Below are 17,951 nucleotides of genomic sequence, written 5' to 3' on the forward strand. Positions count from 1 at the left end.
TGTTTCTCTCCTGGGATCGCAGCCCTGGGAGTCTTCCCTGGTCATAAAACTGTCACACAGCTGTGGTGGTGTCTTCAGCAAAACGTGTGACCAGACGCAAGCTTCAGAGCCAGAAGCAAAGTCTCCACTGGTTCCTTGCGCGTTACTTCCTTCCAGACTTTTCCTGTGCACATGTATCAGCCATTGTGTTCCCCTTTTGATGATGTTTCTAGAAGGAACTTTGGGGTTTCCCAGGCGGTGCAAGTGGTAAAGAACCTGCCTGCCAATGCAAGAGACTCAAGAGATGCAGGTCCAATCCCTGGGTTGGGAAGATCCCCCTGGAGGAGGGCATGGCAACCCACTCCAGTATTCTTATCCAGAGAATCCCACAGACAGAAATCTGGCAGGCTATAGTCCACAGGATCACAAAGAATTGGATGACTGAAGCAACTTAGCACGCACACACACACTAGAAGGGACTTCAGAGGGGAGAGAAAGCAGCACCCTTCACAGAGTGGTTTTTGATGCTGTTCAGTCGCTCATTTGTGTCCACTCTTTGCAGCCCCATGGACCGCAGCACGCCAGGCTTCCCTGTCCTTCACCGTCTTCCAGAGCTTTCTCAAACCCATATCCATTGAGTCAATGATGCCATCCAACCATCTCATCCTCTGTCATCCCCTTCTCCTCCTGCCCCCAATCTTTCCCAGCATCAGGATCTTTTCAGATGAGTCAGTTCTTCACATCAGGTGGCCAAAGTATTGGAGCTACAGCTTCAGCCTCAGTCCTTCCAATGAATATTCAGGGTTGATTTCCTTTAGGATGAACTGATTGGATCTCCTTGCAGTCCAAGAGACTCTCAAGAGTCTTCTCCAACACCACAATTCAAAAGCATTAATTCTTTGGAGCTCAGTCTTCTCTATGGTCTAAATCTCACATCCATACATGACTACTAGAAAAACCGTAGCTCTGACTATATGGGCCTTTGTTGGCAAAGTCACGTCTCTGCTTTGGTGTGGCTAAGGCAGTTTATGTGGCAGAGGTAGTACCTATCCCCGGCTGATTTGTCCTGCCCTACATTTTCCAAGTGGGTACCAGTGGGCAGGCCATGGAACATTCCAGCCGCGAGGGGCCTTAGGGGTCATCTGCTTGTACCCCTTCCCACCGTACTGGTGAGGAACCCAAAGACCTCAACGCAAAAAGAAGCCTGTGTGGCTGTACCGTGGGTAAGGGGCACAGCCGCCGCCAATACAGGACCCTGACTCCAACCCCACTTCTGAGCTAGGAGCAGGGCAAGGGTCCCTCTGGGGCCATCTCGTTAATTAAAAGCCTCTCAGCATCAGCCTTTCCTCCTGCCAGCAGGACAGCGGCTTGCAGATCCCCATCCACAGAGGCTGAACATCCTCCTTGCTCCTGGAGGGGCCCAGCCATGTGCCCGGGGACACTCGCGCAGCCTGCAGGCCTCTGACAGCAGCAGGCATGGGATGACCACCCCCCTCCCCTCCCTTCTCCACCGCAGGCTGCGGGAGCACCACCGGGCCACCATCAAGGTCATCCGGCGCATGCAGTACTTCGTGGCCAAGAAGAAATTCCAGGTGAGTCCTGCACTTGGCCCTCCTGCCCTGGTCCACTCTGAAAGCTGCTTGCCCACCCACCTCGCAGGCCATACCCTGCCGTGTCTGAGACCTGACCCTTCACCCATCAAACACCCTGCCATGACTTCAAGATCCGTCTCCAAAACAGCTGGCCCTGGAGAGATGTTTCCCTGATGGGGCTGGACCCTGGGGCCAACCCAGAACCCAGAAACACACAGAGCCCTGGAGCTCACTCACCCGCAACCACCACCCCCCAGACAGGAGTGGGAATGACTCCCAGAGGGTGCAGAGCCAGCCCTGTGCCACCTGGACAGGAAGTACCTGCCCTAGGCCTGCTCAGGGCTTTTGTCCCCATCGCCCACCCTGTGTGAGTCAGAACAGACAGGAGTAACCTCCCTGGCGGTCCAGTGGCTACAGCTCTGTGCTCCCAATGCAGCGGGCCTGGGTTCAATCCCTGGTCAGGGAACTAGATCTCACATGGTGCAATGAAGACAGATCTGCTCGCTGCAACTAAGACCCTGCCTGCTTCAACTAAAGACCCCGCTTGCTGCAACTAAGACCCCGCTTGCTGCAACTAAAGACCCCGCTTGCTGCAACTAAGACCCCGCTTGCTGCAACTAAAGACCCCGCTTGCTGCAACTAAGACCCTGCCTGCTTCAACTAAAGACCCCGCTTGCTGCAACTAAGACCCCGCTTGCTACAACTAAAGACCCCGCTTGCTGCAACTAAAGACCCCACATGCAGCAAATACTGGTGCAGCTAAATAAATAAATATTTTAAAAAAATAAATAAAACATAAGAGAGAGGAGGCCTGGCCCTGCTCTGTGCCCTGGGGTGGCTCCCTTTACAGGGAGGGGTAGGGTCTCCCTGGCCAGGCGGGGCTGGAGACTGCGGGCTTCCCCATCAGCCCTCCTTCCTGAGGTGAGTCTCCTACAGCAACCCCTGGAGAATGCCAGGTGATGCCACGCTTGGGACCTCTTTCCTCCATGGAGACTGTCATCTGTTGGAGGATGGGGCCCAACTCAGCTTTCCCTCCAAGAACATGGAGACTTGGGAAGCAGGGACCCCTGGGGGAGGGCATTCTCTTTCTGGAAGGCTTGGCCACTGGTTCCTTTCAGAAGTGAGTTCCTGGCAGAGCCAGGTCTGGGGGTCTCTCGGAGGCAGCAGCATCCAGAACCCCTGGGCCTGTGTGTGGCACCAAGTGGGGAGGTTGGGGTGACTTGTTCATACCCCCCAAGCAGTCACAGCAGGGCTGAGGCTAGAACCAGACCCCGGGTCCCCTCCAGTCTGCGCCTCCCATCCCGGCCTACAGGCTTGACTCCAGCCCAGTCTCCCCTGCAGAGCCCCCACCCACTCAGGCCAGGGAGCCAGACAGTGGGGAGGTCTGGACAGACCCCACTCTGACAGCCCTAATGAAGACCTCTTTCCCATTTGGACTGGGAACAAAAGCCCAGGGGGCTGCCCAGGACCACGCCCACCTGTGACCTCAGCCTGCCAGGACACTGGTCCCAGCACAAGCGGCCCCCTCGGGAGCGGGTAGGGGCAGGGAAGGGGGTAGGAGGGAGGGGGAGGGGTTGCACACAGTCCCCAGGGACGTTGTGCTGCCCGCCTGCCCATCTGTCTGCCTGCAGCCTGGCAGGAGACCTTTCCCCCCAAAACTGGGCCAAGCAGTGTTAAAGGCTCTCGCCAGGGCCTGGGACCCCTCATTGTGGGATCAAAGAGTCAGTGAAGGCCATTCCCAGCTGGTACCAGGAGCTCTGCCCTGCACTGTTCTGGGCAAGATCCAACATCCCCGGACGGTGGGCCTTTGGGCCTGTGGCTACTCCTTCCCCGAGGCTCGGCTGCCCTGGTGGACCCAGCAGAGGGGCACCTGGTGGAACAGGGAGCTCGAGGGTGCTGGGCGAGGATGGGATGGCCTCTCGGGTGAGGCAGGACTGGCAGGAAATTCTGCCGGGATCAGGTCTGGGCAGGACTGTCCCCAGGAGCAGAGAAGACCCGGGCAGGGCCCTCGCTGGAGAGTGGCTGGTGGTGACGGCTAAAACCTCTGATGCCAACTCGAGCAGGGGGGCGGGGGGGGGCAGGTACAGAGGGGTCACTGCGACTCTCCACAATGGGGACAGTCCCCAGCCTGAGCAGCTGGGCCATTGTGCTTCTGGAGCAGGCCCCCGCTGGGCAGAGGCCAGAACCTGCTGCCTGGGGCACCGTTGGACCATGCAGAACCATGCCAGGGTGGACGCCAGGCTTCCTGGGGGCTTCTTCCAGTTCTGGGGTACCCACAGGGCAGGCCCAGCTCAAGGGTGATGTGCGCAGCTTCCAGATCGGAACAACACATGCCCTAGGTAGACAGGTGCCCACAGTGGCCAGAGAAGGTGCGGGCGCTGGGGAGCGCCTGTCACAGAAACGCAGGCAAGAAAACCAACAGCTGGCCTCAGCGGGCACCCTGCCCTCCCTTCCAGGCCAGAGGCCTCGCTTCTGCCTCAGGATACAGGCAGCATCCTGCAAGCGGCCTGGGAGGCTTCTAGAAGGAGGCCGGGCAGCCCCATGGGCCTGTCCCCTCCCCTCCCCTGTGCACAGGGCCCCAGGGGGCCTTGGATCGACCAGGTGGGGCCTGTGAGTGCCACAGCTCCTCCTGCTCCACCCTGGGGACAGAGGCTCTCAGGCAAGGCCTGGGGCTGGGGCGGCTGGAGGGGGCAGGCAGCAAGAGGCCTCCAGGGAGGAGGGACCCAACAAGATGGAAGTGGGGGGTGAGCCCCTGGTGGTGAGGCATTCCGGGGGGCTCCCGGGGCGGCCCCCGCCTCAGGCCCAGCTGCCAGGGCCCCTCCCCTGCAGCAGCCTGTCTGTCTGCCCACACACCGGCCCCCATCTGGCCCCAGGGGCAGCAGACGTGGCTGGTGGCCCCCCTGCGGGCCTCGCTGGCCGATAAGTACCCAACTGGCCGCCCCTGTGTCTGGCTGGAGGAGCCAGAGCCTCTTAGCCCTTCAAGTTTGCCTTGAACTCCTGTGTCCACCGTCGGTCAGTCTGGACAGCCCGGCATTATCTCGGCTCATCTCAGGCTCCTGCTGCTGCCGCCAGAGAAAATTAGCTTCAGAGAGAAAGCTGAGATGAGCTGTGCAGCCAGACCCCAGGCAGCCACTTGACAAAGGCCTCCAGGAGTGCTGACCAGACCCTGGTGGGGGCGGGGCGGGGAAGGGGTTGCTTATCAACTCCAAGATGAGTCTCAGGGGGCCTAAGAGCCCGCCAGGCCATGGGTCCCGGGTGTCAGTCGGCTCTCAGTTACCTGCTGTGGTCCACACCCTGGCCAAGGCGAGGCAGGGTGCCCGGCTCACAGGCCCCTCTCCACCCTTGCTCCTGCAGGCGCTCACACACCTGTCTCCTGCACTCGCGTGCCTTTCCACGGAGATGTCTGTGTACATTTGCACACACAGAGCCCCTCAACACACTCAGGGGCCCACAGTGGTCCATGACCTCCCAGGGTGTATGGGAGACCAGGACAAGGACCCACTCCATTCCGGGCCAGGCCTGCCCAACTTTGACCTCTGAACCCTGCCTTCTCTCTTCTGAGCCTGCCCCTGACCACATCGGCAAGTCTGGGGGTGGCTCCAAGCCTCACAAAGCCCTTTGGCCCAAAGGAAAGCAGGCATCACCGCTCAGGACCACCTTCCCGTGGGCACTGGACACTGCAGACCCTGGGCTCAGCCATAGCCACCATCACAGCCATTCGGGTTCTCCTGACACGAGCCGCTCAGGGCCCCCAGCCCTCTCTCTCCTCGCATCTTACTTTGCCCTCACTCCCCTTGTCAGCCAGAGGGCTCAGCATCCCCATCTTAGAGAAGCAAACACTGAGTCCTGGGCACATCTCCACTAGCCTACCACCCAGCGCCACTCTACATTTGTCCTGGAGCTGGGTGTGTGGCGTCAGAGAGCCTGCCAGACTTCATCCCACCCCCGACCCCATGATCCTATGACGGGCCTTGTGTCTCAGCCATATGGGGAGGCAGGGTGGTCCCAGAGTCCGAAGAGGGCCGGGTGTCAGCTGTGAGGGCCCCACCTGGCAAATCTGTTGGGGACAGGAGCCACCCTGGCCTTCTTGTGCCTGGTCCCTGATGGGGAGGAGGGTTCTGTCCTGCCTCAGGATTCTGGGGTCCCAAACCATGTAGGGAGTTGAACTTTAGCTGCCAGTGTTGATGGCAGGGCCCCTGGCCATGTCCAGAGGTGCCCAGAGATGGAGGCAGGACTCTGCCCTCAAGGAAGCCCCATCTTTCTGGGAAGGCAGAGGTGGCCTTACCCTTAGCCTAGGGAAGCCCACCTCTGGGGTGGTACCACAAGTAGAGGTAGGCCTCAGGTGGGCAGGGAGGACAGGGCCCCTGGGGCTCCCAGGTTTGCGATCTGGCCCTGGCCCTCAACGGGCATCTGAGTCTTATTCCTTCTCATCCTCTGACCCACCAGCCGCTGCTCACCCTGCAAGCTGTCTGTAGCTTCTTGCAGACCCACTACCCCCTGCCCCCCCAGCCCCCCAGCAAGAAGCAGTAACCTCCCAGCTCATCGCTAGTGTGAGCCCTTCAGGGTTAATGAGACCACCTGGGCCCCCCCAACCCTGTCTGCTTGAGGTCCCCCCAGCAGAGTCTCTTTTCCCAGTGAGCCCTGCTTGCTTGTATAGGCAAAGGGCCTCATGAGCCATTAGACCCCCACTCGGCCAGTCCCCTGCTACCTGGGTGGGACCCACAGCCTGTGGGCTCCTGGGATCGAGGCCATAAATGTGGCTGGAGGTTTTGCTGACATCCCGAGAAGCCGCCTTCTCTGTTGTGGTTTCACCTGAGCCCCGAATGCATTTATGGGCTCAGGGTTGGCACTGAGCCTGGAGCTCCAGAGTCCCCTGCCCTGCCCCCCTGGCCCCAGGCCCACAGTGGGACCATCCTCTCCTTCCAGGCAGCCTGGGAGCCCCGGCAGAAGGCCTGCCACCCACAGCAGGCACTGCAGGCCGAGGCTGTCCCTGGGGCCCCCTCTGCTCACCTCAGGGCACTGACTGCTGGGGAAGGGATTGGGGTGGATCGCCCCCACCCTGAGAACAGTTCAGGCTCCTGCTAGCGAGGGTGTGGTCAGCTTGGGGCCCAGGCTGGTGGGGGCTACACAAAACTGCCCTCTTTGCCACTGACCGGAGCCATGCTCATCCCTCCCCCACCCCACCCCCACCCCCCGCCCTGGGCCCTCAGCTGGGCCAGCTCTTCCAAGGCAGTTTGGAAACAGGGCTGGGGGCCTAGGAAGGGAGAGTGGGCAGGTCCCTGGGTCCATAGCGGCCGAATCACTGGCCTGGGGTCACCCAGTTCCCGGGTGGGGTGGGGGGTGGGGGATGGGGGCTGAGCCCAGCCACGGTGAGTGCTCTGATCCAGGCCCGTCCCTTGGTGCCACATGGGCAGCTCCTTAAATCTCGGACACGCACGGAGAATAGGCACCGTCCTGTGCCCAGCACTGGCCCGCACGGCCTGACTCTGTCTCTCTGCTGCAGCAAGCGCGGAAGCCCTATGACGTGCGAGATGTCATCGAGCAGTACTCCCAGGGGCACCTCAACCTCATGGTGCGCATCAAGGAGCTGCAGAGGAGGTGGGCGCGCCGGGCTGAGGGCGGGGCGGGGCGTGGATGGCAGGGGGCGGGGCGTGGGCAGCGTGGGGCGGGGCGTGGATGGCATGGGCGGGGCGTGGGCAGCGTGGGGCGGGGCGTGGATGGCAGGGGGCGGGGTGTGGGGAGTGTGGGGCGGGGCGTGGATGGCAGGGGGCAGGGCGTGGGCAGCATGGGGCAGGGCGTGGATGGCATGGGCGGGGCGTGGGCAGCGTGGGGCGGGGCGTGGGCAGCGCAGGGCGGGGCGTGGGCAGCGTGGGGCGGGGCGTGGATGGCATGGGCGGGGCGTGGACAGCGTGGGGCGGGGCGTGGGGGCTCGCTCCACCTGCACCCAAATCTCGGGGTGCGGACACTTCAAATCCGAGCTCACCCGCTGTTGAGCAGGCCCAGGTCAAGTCCCGGGAGATACACGACCGGGGGAGACCCTACCGGTTGGGCGCTGAGCACCCCAACTCTTGGAAGCTGACGTGTTCTGGCTTCTGGCCCATAGTCTGGAGAGCTTGTACTCCCGGAGGCCGCCTGCTCCTTAGGGGCCTGCGAGGGCTCAGACCAGCTGCACATCGGCGGTGGGCTGGCCTGGGGACCGAGCTCTGTGAGGCACGGGTGTGGCTGGGAGACCACCCATGTTGGCCACCCTGGCCAGGCAGGGACTCGGGCTGCCCCCGATCACCCCACCCCTGTCACTGACCTACAACAGGGATGTGAGGTCCATCCAGCCCAGAGACCTGGCCTTGTCCTGGAAGGGACCTCTTGCAGTCCTGCCTCTCTGGACATGTCCAGGCACCTGGCCTGGGGCATTTATGAAGCGGCCACAGGACACTGGGCAACTCTGGGGTCCTGCTGTACCCAGGGAGGATGACAAAGGGACAGTCCAACCACTGCCCTTCACCTCTGAACCCCCCCACCCAGGCTCCCCATGGGAGTGTGGGCCTCTGGAACCTGAGAGGTACCTGGCTGGTGTTGGGGTGGTGGCAGGGGGCGGCCCCCAGAAGGGGTGGGCAGCGTGTCTCACTGGGGACGTTGGCCCATCCGCCCACTGATTGGGCAGATGTCAGTGTGGTGCCCAGGGGCCGAGAATGAGCTGGTCTCCATCTCCGTCTCCCCACCCCCCACCCAGGCTGGACCAGTCCATCGGGAAGCCCTCCCTCTTCATCTCCGTCTCAGGTGGGTTTCTGCATCGAGGCACCCTCAGCATGGCAGCCCATGCCAGACCCTCCTACCATCGCCCCATCCATGCCTGCCTCTTCCCACCATCAGAAAGTGCATGTCTCGCCAGGAAACCCAGGGAGATGGGGGCAGGTGGATCCACCCTAAGCAAGGTGGCTTTGAACACAATTAACATGGGATTTGCAGTTAGCACAGGAACCTACAAGGGTCCCTATAAGGGCAGGCCTTTCTAGGCCACTGATGATCTGGGTGTAGAAATGTGACCAGGTCTTTGGGAAGGTGTGGGCCTGGCAGTGGGGCTGGGGACTGAGAAGCCAGCCAGAACATCGCGGCAGAGGTGTGTGCCACTCTCCAGCTCTGAGGATGTGGAGCGGGCTGCAAGTCACATGGGGAGAACAGGGCCAGGCCGGTTCCTTGGGGTTGCCCTAACCCAGGTTTAGCCGGGAGGCGCAGCTCAGGCAGGGGCAGGACAGCGGGGGTTTCAGGGGCGACAGGCATCCCCAGCCAGAGCGAGTGTCTCCCCGGGGGTGGAGGGCACAGTGGGCACCATCTCAGGCAGGCTGTCCCTGTCTTCCGTGCTCTCGGGAATCAAGGAAATGGGAAGGGTGGGACACTGACAAGCCGGCCAGCGCCCGCCCACCCCCTCCCCCAACCATCGCCTCCTGAAGTTCCCACCACGGAAGAGCTCTTAGGATGTGTCCTCGGAGGTTCAGACCTTCGACTCTTAGCTCCCTCACCCCTGTCACCCTGGGGTCGCCTGCCCACCCCACCCCGTCAGCCAGCACCGGCGTCCCTGACTCGGGTGCTTTACCCCACAGAGAAGACGAAGGACCGTGGCAGCAACTCGATCGGCGCCCGCCTGAACCGCGTGGAGGACAAGGTAAGCGCCGGAGCCTGTGCGGGCTCCCGCAGGCGCGGGCAGCGTCCTGGGGCCTGGACGGCGCTGGCCCTGGCGGCGCTCCACAGTGCCTCTGGCCCTGGATGGCTTGGCGTCTGGGGTCTCCCCCCATCCGCCCGTCTCCCCTTTTTCCTTCCTCCTTCTCTCCTTCCGTCTGAGCTCGTGTGGCCTTCCTGAGTTAGGCGCCGTCTACTTCCCCGTGTGCAGTGGGTATCATCTCCGCAGTAGGGAAGAGGACGCTGGAGTCCAGGCTGGTCTGAGACCTCACACAGGGGGTATCCTTGTGGGCAAGTGGCACTGAGTGCTCGCAGGCCCCTCCCTGGCATAGCTGAGGTGGGCATCGCTCCCTTGGCTCCAGCCCGAGGGCACTCAGGGACTTGGAGACACCGACAGGGGGACAAGGGTGCATCATGCGGGGAGCAGGGGCTGCGGGCCCCGGGACCCTCTACCACGGGCATCTGAGCAAGGGCAGCAGTAGGTGGGCAGTGTCAGCCCAGGCCCCGCTGGGTGTCCAGGCAGGATGTGGACACCCACGCTCCCTCTGCTCCGGGGCACGGCCGCCTCAGTGGCTGGGGTGCCTTGGTCCTCCCCAGGGTCTGTGCCGGCGTCCTGGAGCCCCCGCGGACCTGTGGGACGGGAGGGGTGGCCATGCTGCCGCCGTGGTTGGGTGCAGGCGCTTATCTTGCCCAACAGCTCGTTCATCTACATGGACTTTATCTGAGAGCCACAGGGGGGGCTAAAAATAGAGGAGTTTCGCTTGGGCAGGGAGGGCGTCCACTGCTCCGTTTCCTGGGCAACGCCTGGCTCTGGCACATGTCCATCTCTGCTGCAGCTGGGCAGGCGGGCAGGGGAACGGCTCCCAGTCGCTGCCCTCACCGCCCGCCCCCCCCCCCAGCCTGGGCCTGCAGGACTACCCTCTGCCCACCTGCAGTCTTCCCTGGCTGGGGCGGGTGTGGGGTCACGATCCAGTATGTGGGGTCTGAGAGGGAGGGCCGCTGTCCAGCTGAAACAGGGGCCCTCACCCTCCGGCCTGCCCCCCTGGGGCTGTGTGACCCCGACATCCTGACGCCACTGGAGAGCTGGCCCATCTCGGTCAGCACAGGCCTAAGCAGGGCCTTTGTCCTGTCCTACAGCAGACAGCCCAGTGGCAGGAGCCGTCTGGCAGGATGGGAACTGAAACCCAGAATGGCCCGCTCCCCAGGCCGGTGGCATCGGGGCCTCAGGGGCACTGGGCTCTGCCTCCTGGGTGGCCGGCCCTAGGTCACCCTGTCTCCTGTGTGTGACCAGGGCTGGCGCGCTCCGTGAGAAGCCGCAGCACAGCAGACCAGGCCCTCTGGGTGGGGCCTCCGGTCACCGCAGGAAGCAGAGGGGGCTTCCCTGGTGGTCCAGGGGCCGACTCTGCACTCCCAATGCACGGAGCCCAGGTTCAATGCCCGGTCGGGACCCAGACCCCACATGCCACAGAAAAAGGGTCCGCATGCCCCCCCCCCCCCCCCCCCGCGCACACACATGGAGCAACTGAAAATAAGATCCCTCATGCCACAGCTGAGACCGGTGCAGCCAAATAAATATTTCAACCGAAAAATAAAGGAAGCAGAGCCAGACCCGGGGAGCAGACCCCACCCCCCACCCCCGCCAGCCCCTCGCCTGGCCCTGGGACAGCGTTTGCTGAGTGAGCCCCACAGCCAGCGCCCCCTCCCAGCCGCCCTGGGGCACCCGCCGTCCCACCATCCAGATGCTCTCACCCCGCCCCGCGTGCCTGCCCTGGTCTGGTTCTGTCCCCTGTCCCACTGCCCTGGGGCTTTCCTATGACCCTGCCCTGCTCAGGACAAGCCACTCCTTTAAGCCTAGACTGGAGCCCGGTGTCCTCTGGGGGTGGTGATGGGGCCGCCCAGGGCCCCTTGCAGCCCTCCGGCCACCTGTGAGGTCTAAGAATCAAGACATGGCCCTCAGTCAGCAAGGGGCGGTGTGGCAGGCGAAGTGGGGCCTGTGCTGGCCTTGGGGGAACCCCATCACAGACCCAGATTTCTTCAGATCTGAACAACAAAGCTGGGGAGGGTCCTGGAGGACAAGGTTTGGGGGCCTCTGCCCATCAGGCTCTGCGCCCAGGAGAGGGGCCACCTGTTCCTGGGCAGCAAGGATTCTGCCTCATCCCCCCTGCCCCGTGGAGCTGGTTCTGCCGAGAGGCTCCGTCACTCGGAGTCCCAAGCCTGCTCCACGCTCCCCACCCCTCCGTGGACTGCAGAGACCCAGGCGAGGCCTCCGTGGGCCCCTCCCCTGCCGGCTGACGCCCCTCGCAGATGGACCCTGGGAAGGGGCCCTACGTTATCAGCTTATCGCAGGGGCCATCAGAACCATAAACAACCCCCTGGCAATCCTGCTGACGCGGGAAGTTGGGGGCAGGAAACGCAGCAGCCGTCCGGCCCTTGGACACCCAGCAGGCCCTCGGCGGTGGCAGTGCCAGCCGGCCCGCTAGCCAAGCCCCCGCCCCCGGCCTTCCCCACACGCCGGGCCGGCCTCAGGCCGGAAGGGAGCCTGGCCCCCAACTGCTTCCTCATCTGGGCTCCAGCGGCAGTCTCCTCCCAGCCTCCTCCCAGCAGGCTCGCGGCTGCAGGAAGAGGGGATGGGAGAGGAGGGGGAGGGGGCTTGGGAGGCACGCGGTGCCCCCCCAACCCCTGTCTTGGGGCGGGGAGCCCAGCACACCTGTCCCTGGCCTGAGCTGGCTGTCCAGGCCTGCCTGGCTCCAGGGGTGTGCAGGGCCGAAGCAGCGTCCTGCCCCGGGCCCACACCACACACCCTCCACCCCGGCCTCACCCAGGGGCCTGAGGGACCCGCAGGTCCCCAGAGGAGATGTGGGAGCTGCTCTTGCCTGTTGTGTTCCATACTTGGCGGAAGGAGGAGGGGAAGGACAGCCTTTGCACAAATAAATTCTCTTTTGCAAGTGGGGAAACTGAGGCCCAAGGAGTTTGCGCAGCTGTCTAATTAGCTAGTTAGTTAGAGCTAGCCCCAGCGGAAGCCACGGACGGAGGGGCAGATAAGGTGGAGAGAGACAGCAGAAAAGAATTTCATAAACACAAGGGGTCTGGTGAGAAGAGGCCGCGTCCGAACAAGGAGGGCCAGGCTGGGGGCTGGGGTGGGGGCAGGCAGCGGGGTCCGCTGGTGGCGGTGGTCAAACTCTGCCCTGGACGGGAGCACGCCTCACCAGCCCTGAGACGGGTCCTGAGAACACGACCCCCAGCCCCGGGGCCCCTCCCTATCAGGGCTGCCGCGGGGCAAGGACCCCGGGCTCTCTGGGGACCCGATGAAGCAGTCGGCTCCCACCTCCCTCCCCCCAGTGTGTATTCTTAGCTCCGGCCCCTGGACCTGCTGCAGTGTTTACATTGAGCCCTGTTTATTTTGCAAGCTCAGCTCACACTGCTTTTGCTGATATGAGGAACACAGTGGGCTGGGAGAATTTCTTTCTTCTCTGTTTTTGCCGGAAATGTTCATGGCTCAGAGCCGGACACCGGGAGTCCTGGGTTTCCAGGCCCCAGTTCAGGGAGCAAGGGTGGGAAGGGCCCTCCCCAGCCTGGCACTGCTTCACCGCCCCCTGTCCTAGAACCCTGGCCGGGCACACCTCTCTCCTGCACAGACATGCCCCCAGCCCGGGCCCCCCGCCGCCGCACCTCCCCAGCCTCTGCCCTGCACCAGGAGGGCCCAGTCTGCCCCACCCTCCCTCCTCCTGCTCAGTCCTCCTCCCAGACCTCTTCATCCCCCAGCCTAAAAGCAGGATCCAGAGACATGACCATCCAGAAGGCTCTCCGTGCCTCCCTCCCTAGAGCCCCTTGAAGCTGCTCACCCGTGCATGCCCGCTGCTCGCCCTGCCCTCTGAGTCTGGGCCTCTGTTATCTTGGGCTCAGGTTATTTTTCCCGACATCTACGTGGTCTCTGGCCTCTGCTCACTGCACCGCAGCCCTTCCTATCATATAATCTTTCTTAGACACTGCAGAAGCTCTCTTGTTCACCTTTTCTTCAGAATCTTTGTGTCCACATTTGTGGGTGAGATATGTCCTTGTGTTCTCATCTGTTTGGGCATCCAGTTTAGGGGAGCCTCACAGAACGAGTTAAGAAGCAATCTCTCTTCTTTTGTATTCTAGAATATTTTGTATGGGATTAGGGTTTTCTTCCCCAGAATGTTTGGAGAAACTTGAAGGCGAAGCCGCCCAGGCCTGCCGTGTTCTTTGTGGAAGGATTTTTAATTGAGTCAATCCTTGGATGGTTCAGGGACAGGTAGGGCTTTCCATCTCTTCCCGTGTCAGCTTTGATAAGGTGCTCACTCTAACGAGTGTGCATTCCACCCTAGTTTCATATTTATTGGGACTTCTCATCATTTTAGCACCTGCGCCGTCCACAGTTTGTTGGTTAGATGCATCGTCGTGGCCGACTCTTTGAGGCCCCGTGGACTGTATAGCCCGCCAGGCTCCTCTGTCCATGGGACTCTCCAGGCAAGAATACTGGAGTGGGTTGCCATCCCCTGCCCCATCCAGGGGTTCTTCCCAACCCAGGGATCAAACTCCTGTCTCCTGCATTGGCAGGTGGATTCTTTACCGTTGGGCTCCCAGGCCCCTATTTCACTGGCTTGCTTGCACCTTCACTTATTTTCACTGGTCAAGCTTGTTGGCTCCTTGGCAATTCCGTTCATGTTGTCAACAAACGTTTGGCTCTGTCGATCCTCCTTTTTGTTGGTTTGCTTTGCTTCATTCACTGTTTTCTCCCTTTATTTACTTGGGTTTAGTGTATTGTTCTTTCTTTAACTTCCTAGGTTGAATTCGTCTTAAGACTGTCTACATTTCTAATGTGTGCTCTTAAGGCTACACGGTGGTTTTTCTCTAAATGCCACGGAAACGTCACGCCCCAGGTTTTCATCGGCAGCTTTAATTTTGGTGTTCATCCACATAAAGACTTCTCGAGTCTCCGCTGTGACCTCTTGTTTATCCCAGGAGATATTCTGCCACGTGATTTTCATCGTTGTTATAAGTGGTATTGCTCTGCTGTCAGAGAAAGAGCTCTGCAGGACATCAGTCTTTCGAAACATTCTGAAATATGTTGCATAGTTACAAGATGTCATCAAGAAGGTAAATGTACCTTCTCTGTTTGAATACCATGCGTATTTTGAGGTTGACAGTTGCGGTGTTATGCTTGTGTCTGTTAGAACAAGCTTGTTAATTGGTTCCTCCCTGGAATGTTTTTATCTACTTGATCTATCGTTAAGAAGTGTATTGAGATGCCAGCTCTTGTGGAGAATTGTCCTACTCTTCTTCATATTTCTGTCCATTTTTGACTCGTATGTGTTTTAGACCTTGTGATCAGGCACCTATAATATTCACTTTTTTGTATATTCACTGCTGGAGTCAATGTCTTCTAATTCCGTAGCACCCTCGCTCTCTCAGGCAGGCTTTCCCCCCTCTTAAAGCCTATTGTTATACAAACCTAATTTTCTTTGCAATCTTTTTTTTTTAAGCTTTCTTGAGGTATAATTTACGTGCCATAAAATTCACCCACTGTCAGTGCAGACAGCACATTTTAGTAAATCTCTAATTGGATGTGCAACCAACATCCAGATGAAGTTTGAGGACGTTTTCAACACCCCCAATTCCGTCAATGCCATTTGCCAGCTCCCGGCGCCAGCCACAGTCAATCACTGCCCTGCTTTCTGTCTCTGTGTCCTTAAATTTCTGTAAGACTAGAAATTTGCCTTTTCTGGATGTTTCCTGTAAATGGAATCAGACAACTTGCGGTGTTTTGCGTTTAGCTTTTCTCACATAACGTAACATTCTCGAGGGTCGTCTGTGCTGCGCCACGCATTTCTTTTCTTCTGAACGCTCAGCAGCATTCTGTTGTATGGATCAACCACATTCTGTTTATCCATTTGCAAGTTGATAGACGTCTGGACTGTGTCCAGTTTGGGGCTATTGTGGTCAACGCCGCTGTGAACTTTTTCTCTACGAGTCTGTGTATGGACATATGTTTTCATTTCCTTCGGTCAGGTTCCTAAGAGGGGAATTGATGGGTCATATGGTAAGTTTCTGTTTAACTTTCTAAAACATTTCTAAACTATGTTCCAAGGAGTTCGTACCATTTTGATTTCCCACCAGTAGCACACAAAGGTTCCACTTTCTCTATATCCTTACAAATACATGGTATGGTTGATCTTTTTTCTTTTCACCATTCTAGCTGTGGGTTTGATTTGCATTTCCTTAATCACTAATGATGTTGAGCAACTTTTCATGTGCTTATTAGCCATTCATAGTCTTCTCAGGGGAAATGTTTATTCAACCCTCCTGACTATTTTCTAATTAAGTAGTTCTCTTCTTGAGTTGTAACAGTTGTTTATATGTTCTGGATACAAGCCCTTTATCAGATATAGGACTTGCAAGTATTTTCTCCCACTCTGGGGCTGCCTTTTCATGTTCTTAATCATGTCTTTTAAAACACAAAAGTTTTAAATTGTAAAGAAGTCCAACTTATCCTTTCTTGTATGACTCATGCTTTTGATGTTATGTCTAAGACTTCTTTGGCTATTCCAGGGACATGAACGTTTCCTTCTACTTTTTTTCTTGTAGAAGTTTTTTTTAGTTTTAACTCTTACATTTAGGTCTGTGACTTATTTTGAGTTAATTTGGGGATGTGATATGTGGAAACATTTGGGGTTTTTTGTTGTTTTGGTTTGGTTTTTGTTCCTTTTGCTTATAGAGACCCAGCTGCCTTGATACCATTTGTTGAAAAGGTAACATTTCCCTCATTGACTTTTCACGATGCCTTTGTCAAAAATCAATTGAACATAAGTATATGGGTTCATTTCTGGATTCTCAATTCTGGACTACTGGTCTCTAGCCCTGTCTTTAAATCCACATCACTCTATCTTGATTATTGTAGCTTTGTAGTAAGTTTTGAAACCAGGTAGTGTTAGTCCTCCAATTTTCTTTCTCAAATCATTTTGCCCTTTCTATATTTTATGAATGTTTATATGAATTTTAGAGTCAGGTTCCCAGTTTCTACCAAAAAAATAAATAAATAAAAGAGAGAGAGAGAGAGAGAAGAAACCTGATAGGATTTTCCTAGAGATTGTACTGAATCTATAGACCCATTTGGGAAAACTTGACATCTTAACAGTATTGAGTCTTCCAGTTCATGAACATGGTATATCCTTCTGTTTATTTGATCTATTTTAATTTCTTCCCATTATATTTTATAATTTTTAGTGTATAAATCTTACATATCTTGTTAACTTTCTTTCTAAATATTTTATTATTTTTGATGGTACTGTTAATGGAATTGTTTTCTTAATTTCATTTTTGAGTTGTTACTAGTATATAGAAATTGGAGAAGGAAATGGTAACCCACTCCAGTACTCTTGCCTAGAGAATCCTGTGGACAGAGGAGCCTGGTGGGCTGCCATCTATGGGGTCGCACAGAGTCGGACATGACTGAAGCGACTTAGCAGCAGCAGCAGCAGTGTATAGAAATGCAATTAAAGTTTTATATTAAGCTTATAAACTGTGACTTCATTGTTATTAATGCTACTAAATGTTTTTGTTGTTGATTCCTTAGGATTAGCTGTATATAGGGTCATGTCATATATGAGGCCTTCCCTGCTGTCTCAGATGGTAAAGAATCCGCCTGCAATGTGGGAGGCCTGGGTTTGATCCCTGGGTTGGGAAGATCCGCTGGAGAAGGGAATGGCTACCCACTCCAGTATTCTGATCTGGAGAATTCCATGGACTGTGGAGCCTGGTGGGCTACAGCCCATGGGGTTGCAGAGTCAGACACAACTAAGTGACTTTCGCGTTAATTTTTGTCATGTGCGAATAAGGACAATTTTATGTCTTCCTTGCAATCTGTATGCCTTTAATTTCCTTTTCTGCCTAATTATACTAGCTTGACTGTCTAGTAAAATGTTAACTAAAACGGGCTAGAGAAAGTCTTGTAGGGCAAACTATTCTATCATTTACCATTAAGTATGATGTAGGTTTTCATTAAATGCTGTTTGTTGAGTTGAGGATGTTTTCTTCTATTCCCAGTGTGTGTTCAGAGTTCTCACAAATGGATGTTAGATTTTCTCAGTTGCCCATTCTGCAACTTTTGGGATGGGCATGTGCTTTTTAGCCCTTATTTCTATTAATATGATGTGATACCTTAACTGATTCGGGGATTTTAAACCAGTCTTGTGTTTCCCACTTGACCATAGCGTACAGCCTCTTTTATCCATCATTGGATTTGGTTTTGCTAAGATTTTGTTAGGAATGTTTGCATCCATATTCATAAAAGATACTCTTCTGAGTTTTCTTGTGTTTTTTTTCCTTTCTGATTTTGGTGTTGGGTTTTTTAATTCTCTTTTTAATCATATACACATTTTACATGTCTTTTGTAAACACTAGATTTTTAAAAACCATTTACTACATCTATACTTAATATAATTTCCAATATGTTTTGATTGATTTATAGCCATGTATTTTGTGCTTTTTATTTGTGCTAAATTTTTAAATGTTTACTTTGCTCTTCTTTCTTATCTCTTGTTGGATTGATAGTTATTTTTCATTGCACGTTTTCTTTTACTGGTTTTGAAGTTATATGACCATTCTTGTAGAGGGTAACCTAGGACTTTATAAACAGTTATATAATAAAGCCATTTGCTATGTTTGCCCACATCTGGAATAAAGTAA

At 56.7% G+C, this 17,951-nt stretch overlaps 1 protein-coding gene across 3 annotated transcripts in view; it reads left to right on the forward strand.

Annotated features, from left to right (window-relative positions):
• KCNQ1 (potassium voltage-gated channel subfamily Q member 1) overlaps positions 1-17,951 on the forward strand; it is a 381,824-nt gene that overhangs the window by 303,733 nt on the left and 60,140 nt on the right. For all 3 annotated transcript variants that reach the window (XM_068976701.1, XM_068976702.1, XM_068976703.1), the window contains 4 exons: positions 1,496-1,571; positions 7,075-7,169; positions 8,302-8,348; positions 9,170-9,231. In XM_068976701.1, the coding sequence (XP_068832802.1) occupies positions 1,496-1,571; positions 7,075-7,169; positions 8,302-8,348; positions 9,170-9,231 (280 nt within the window). The remainder of the gene's footprint in view (positions 1-1,495; positions 1,572-7,074; positions 7,170-8,301; positions 8,349-9,169; positions 9,232-17,951) is intronic.

The sequence above is a fragment of the Capricornis sumatraensis genome, chromosome 8, assembly GCF_032405125.1.
Source record: "Capricornis sumatraensis isolate serow.1 chromosome 8, serow.2, whole genome shotgun sequence".
In the NCBI taxonomy this organism is placed as follows: Eukaryota; Metazoa; Chordata; class Mammalia; order Artiodactyla; family Bovidae; genus Capricornis; species Capricornis sumatraensis.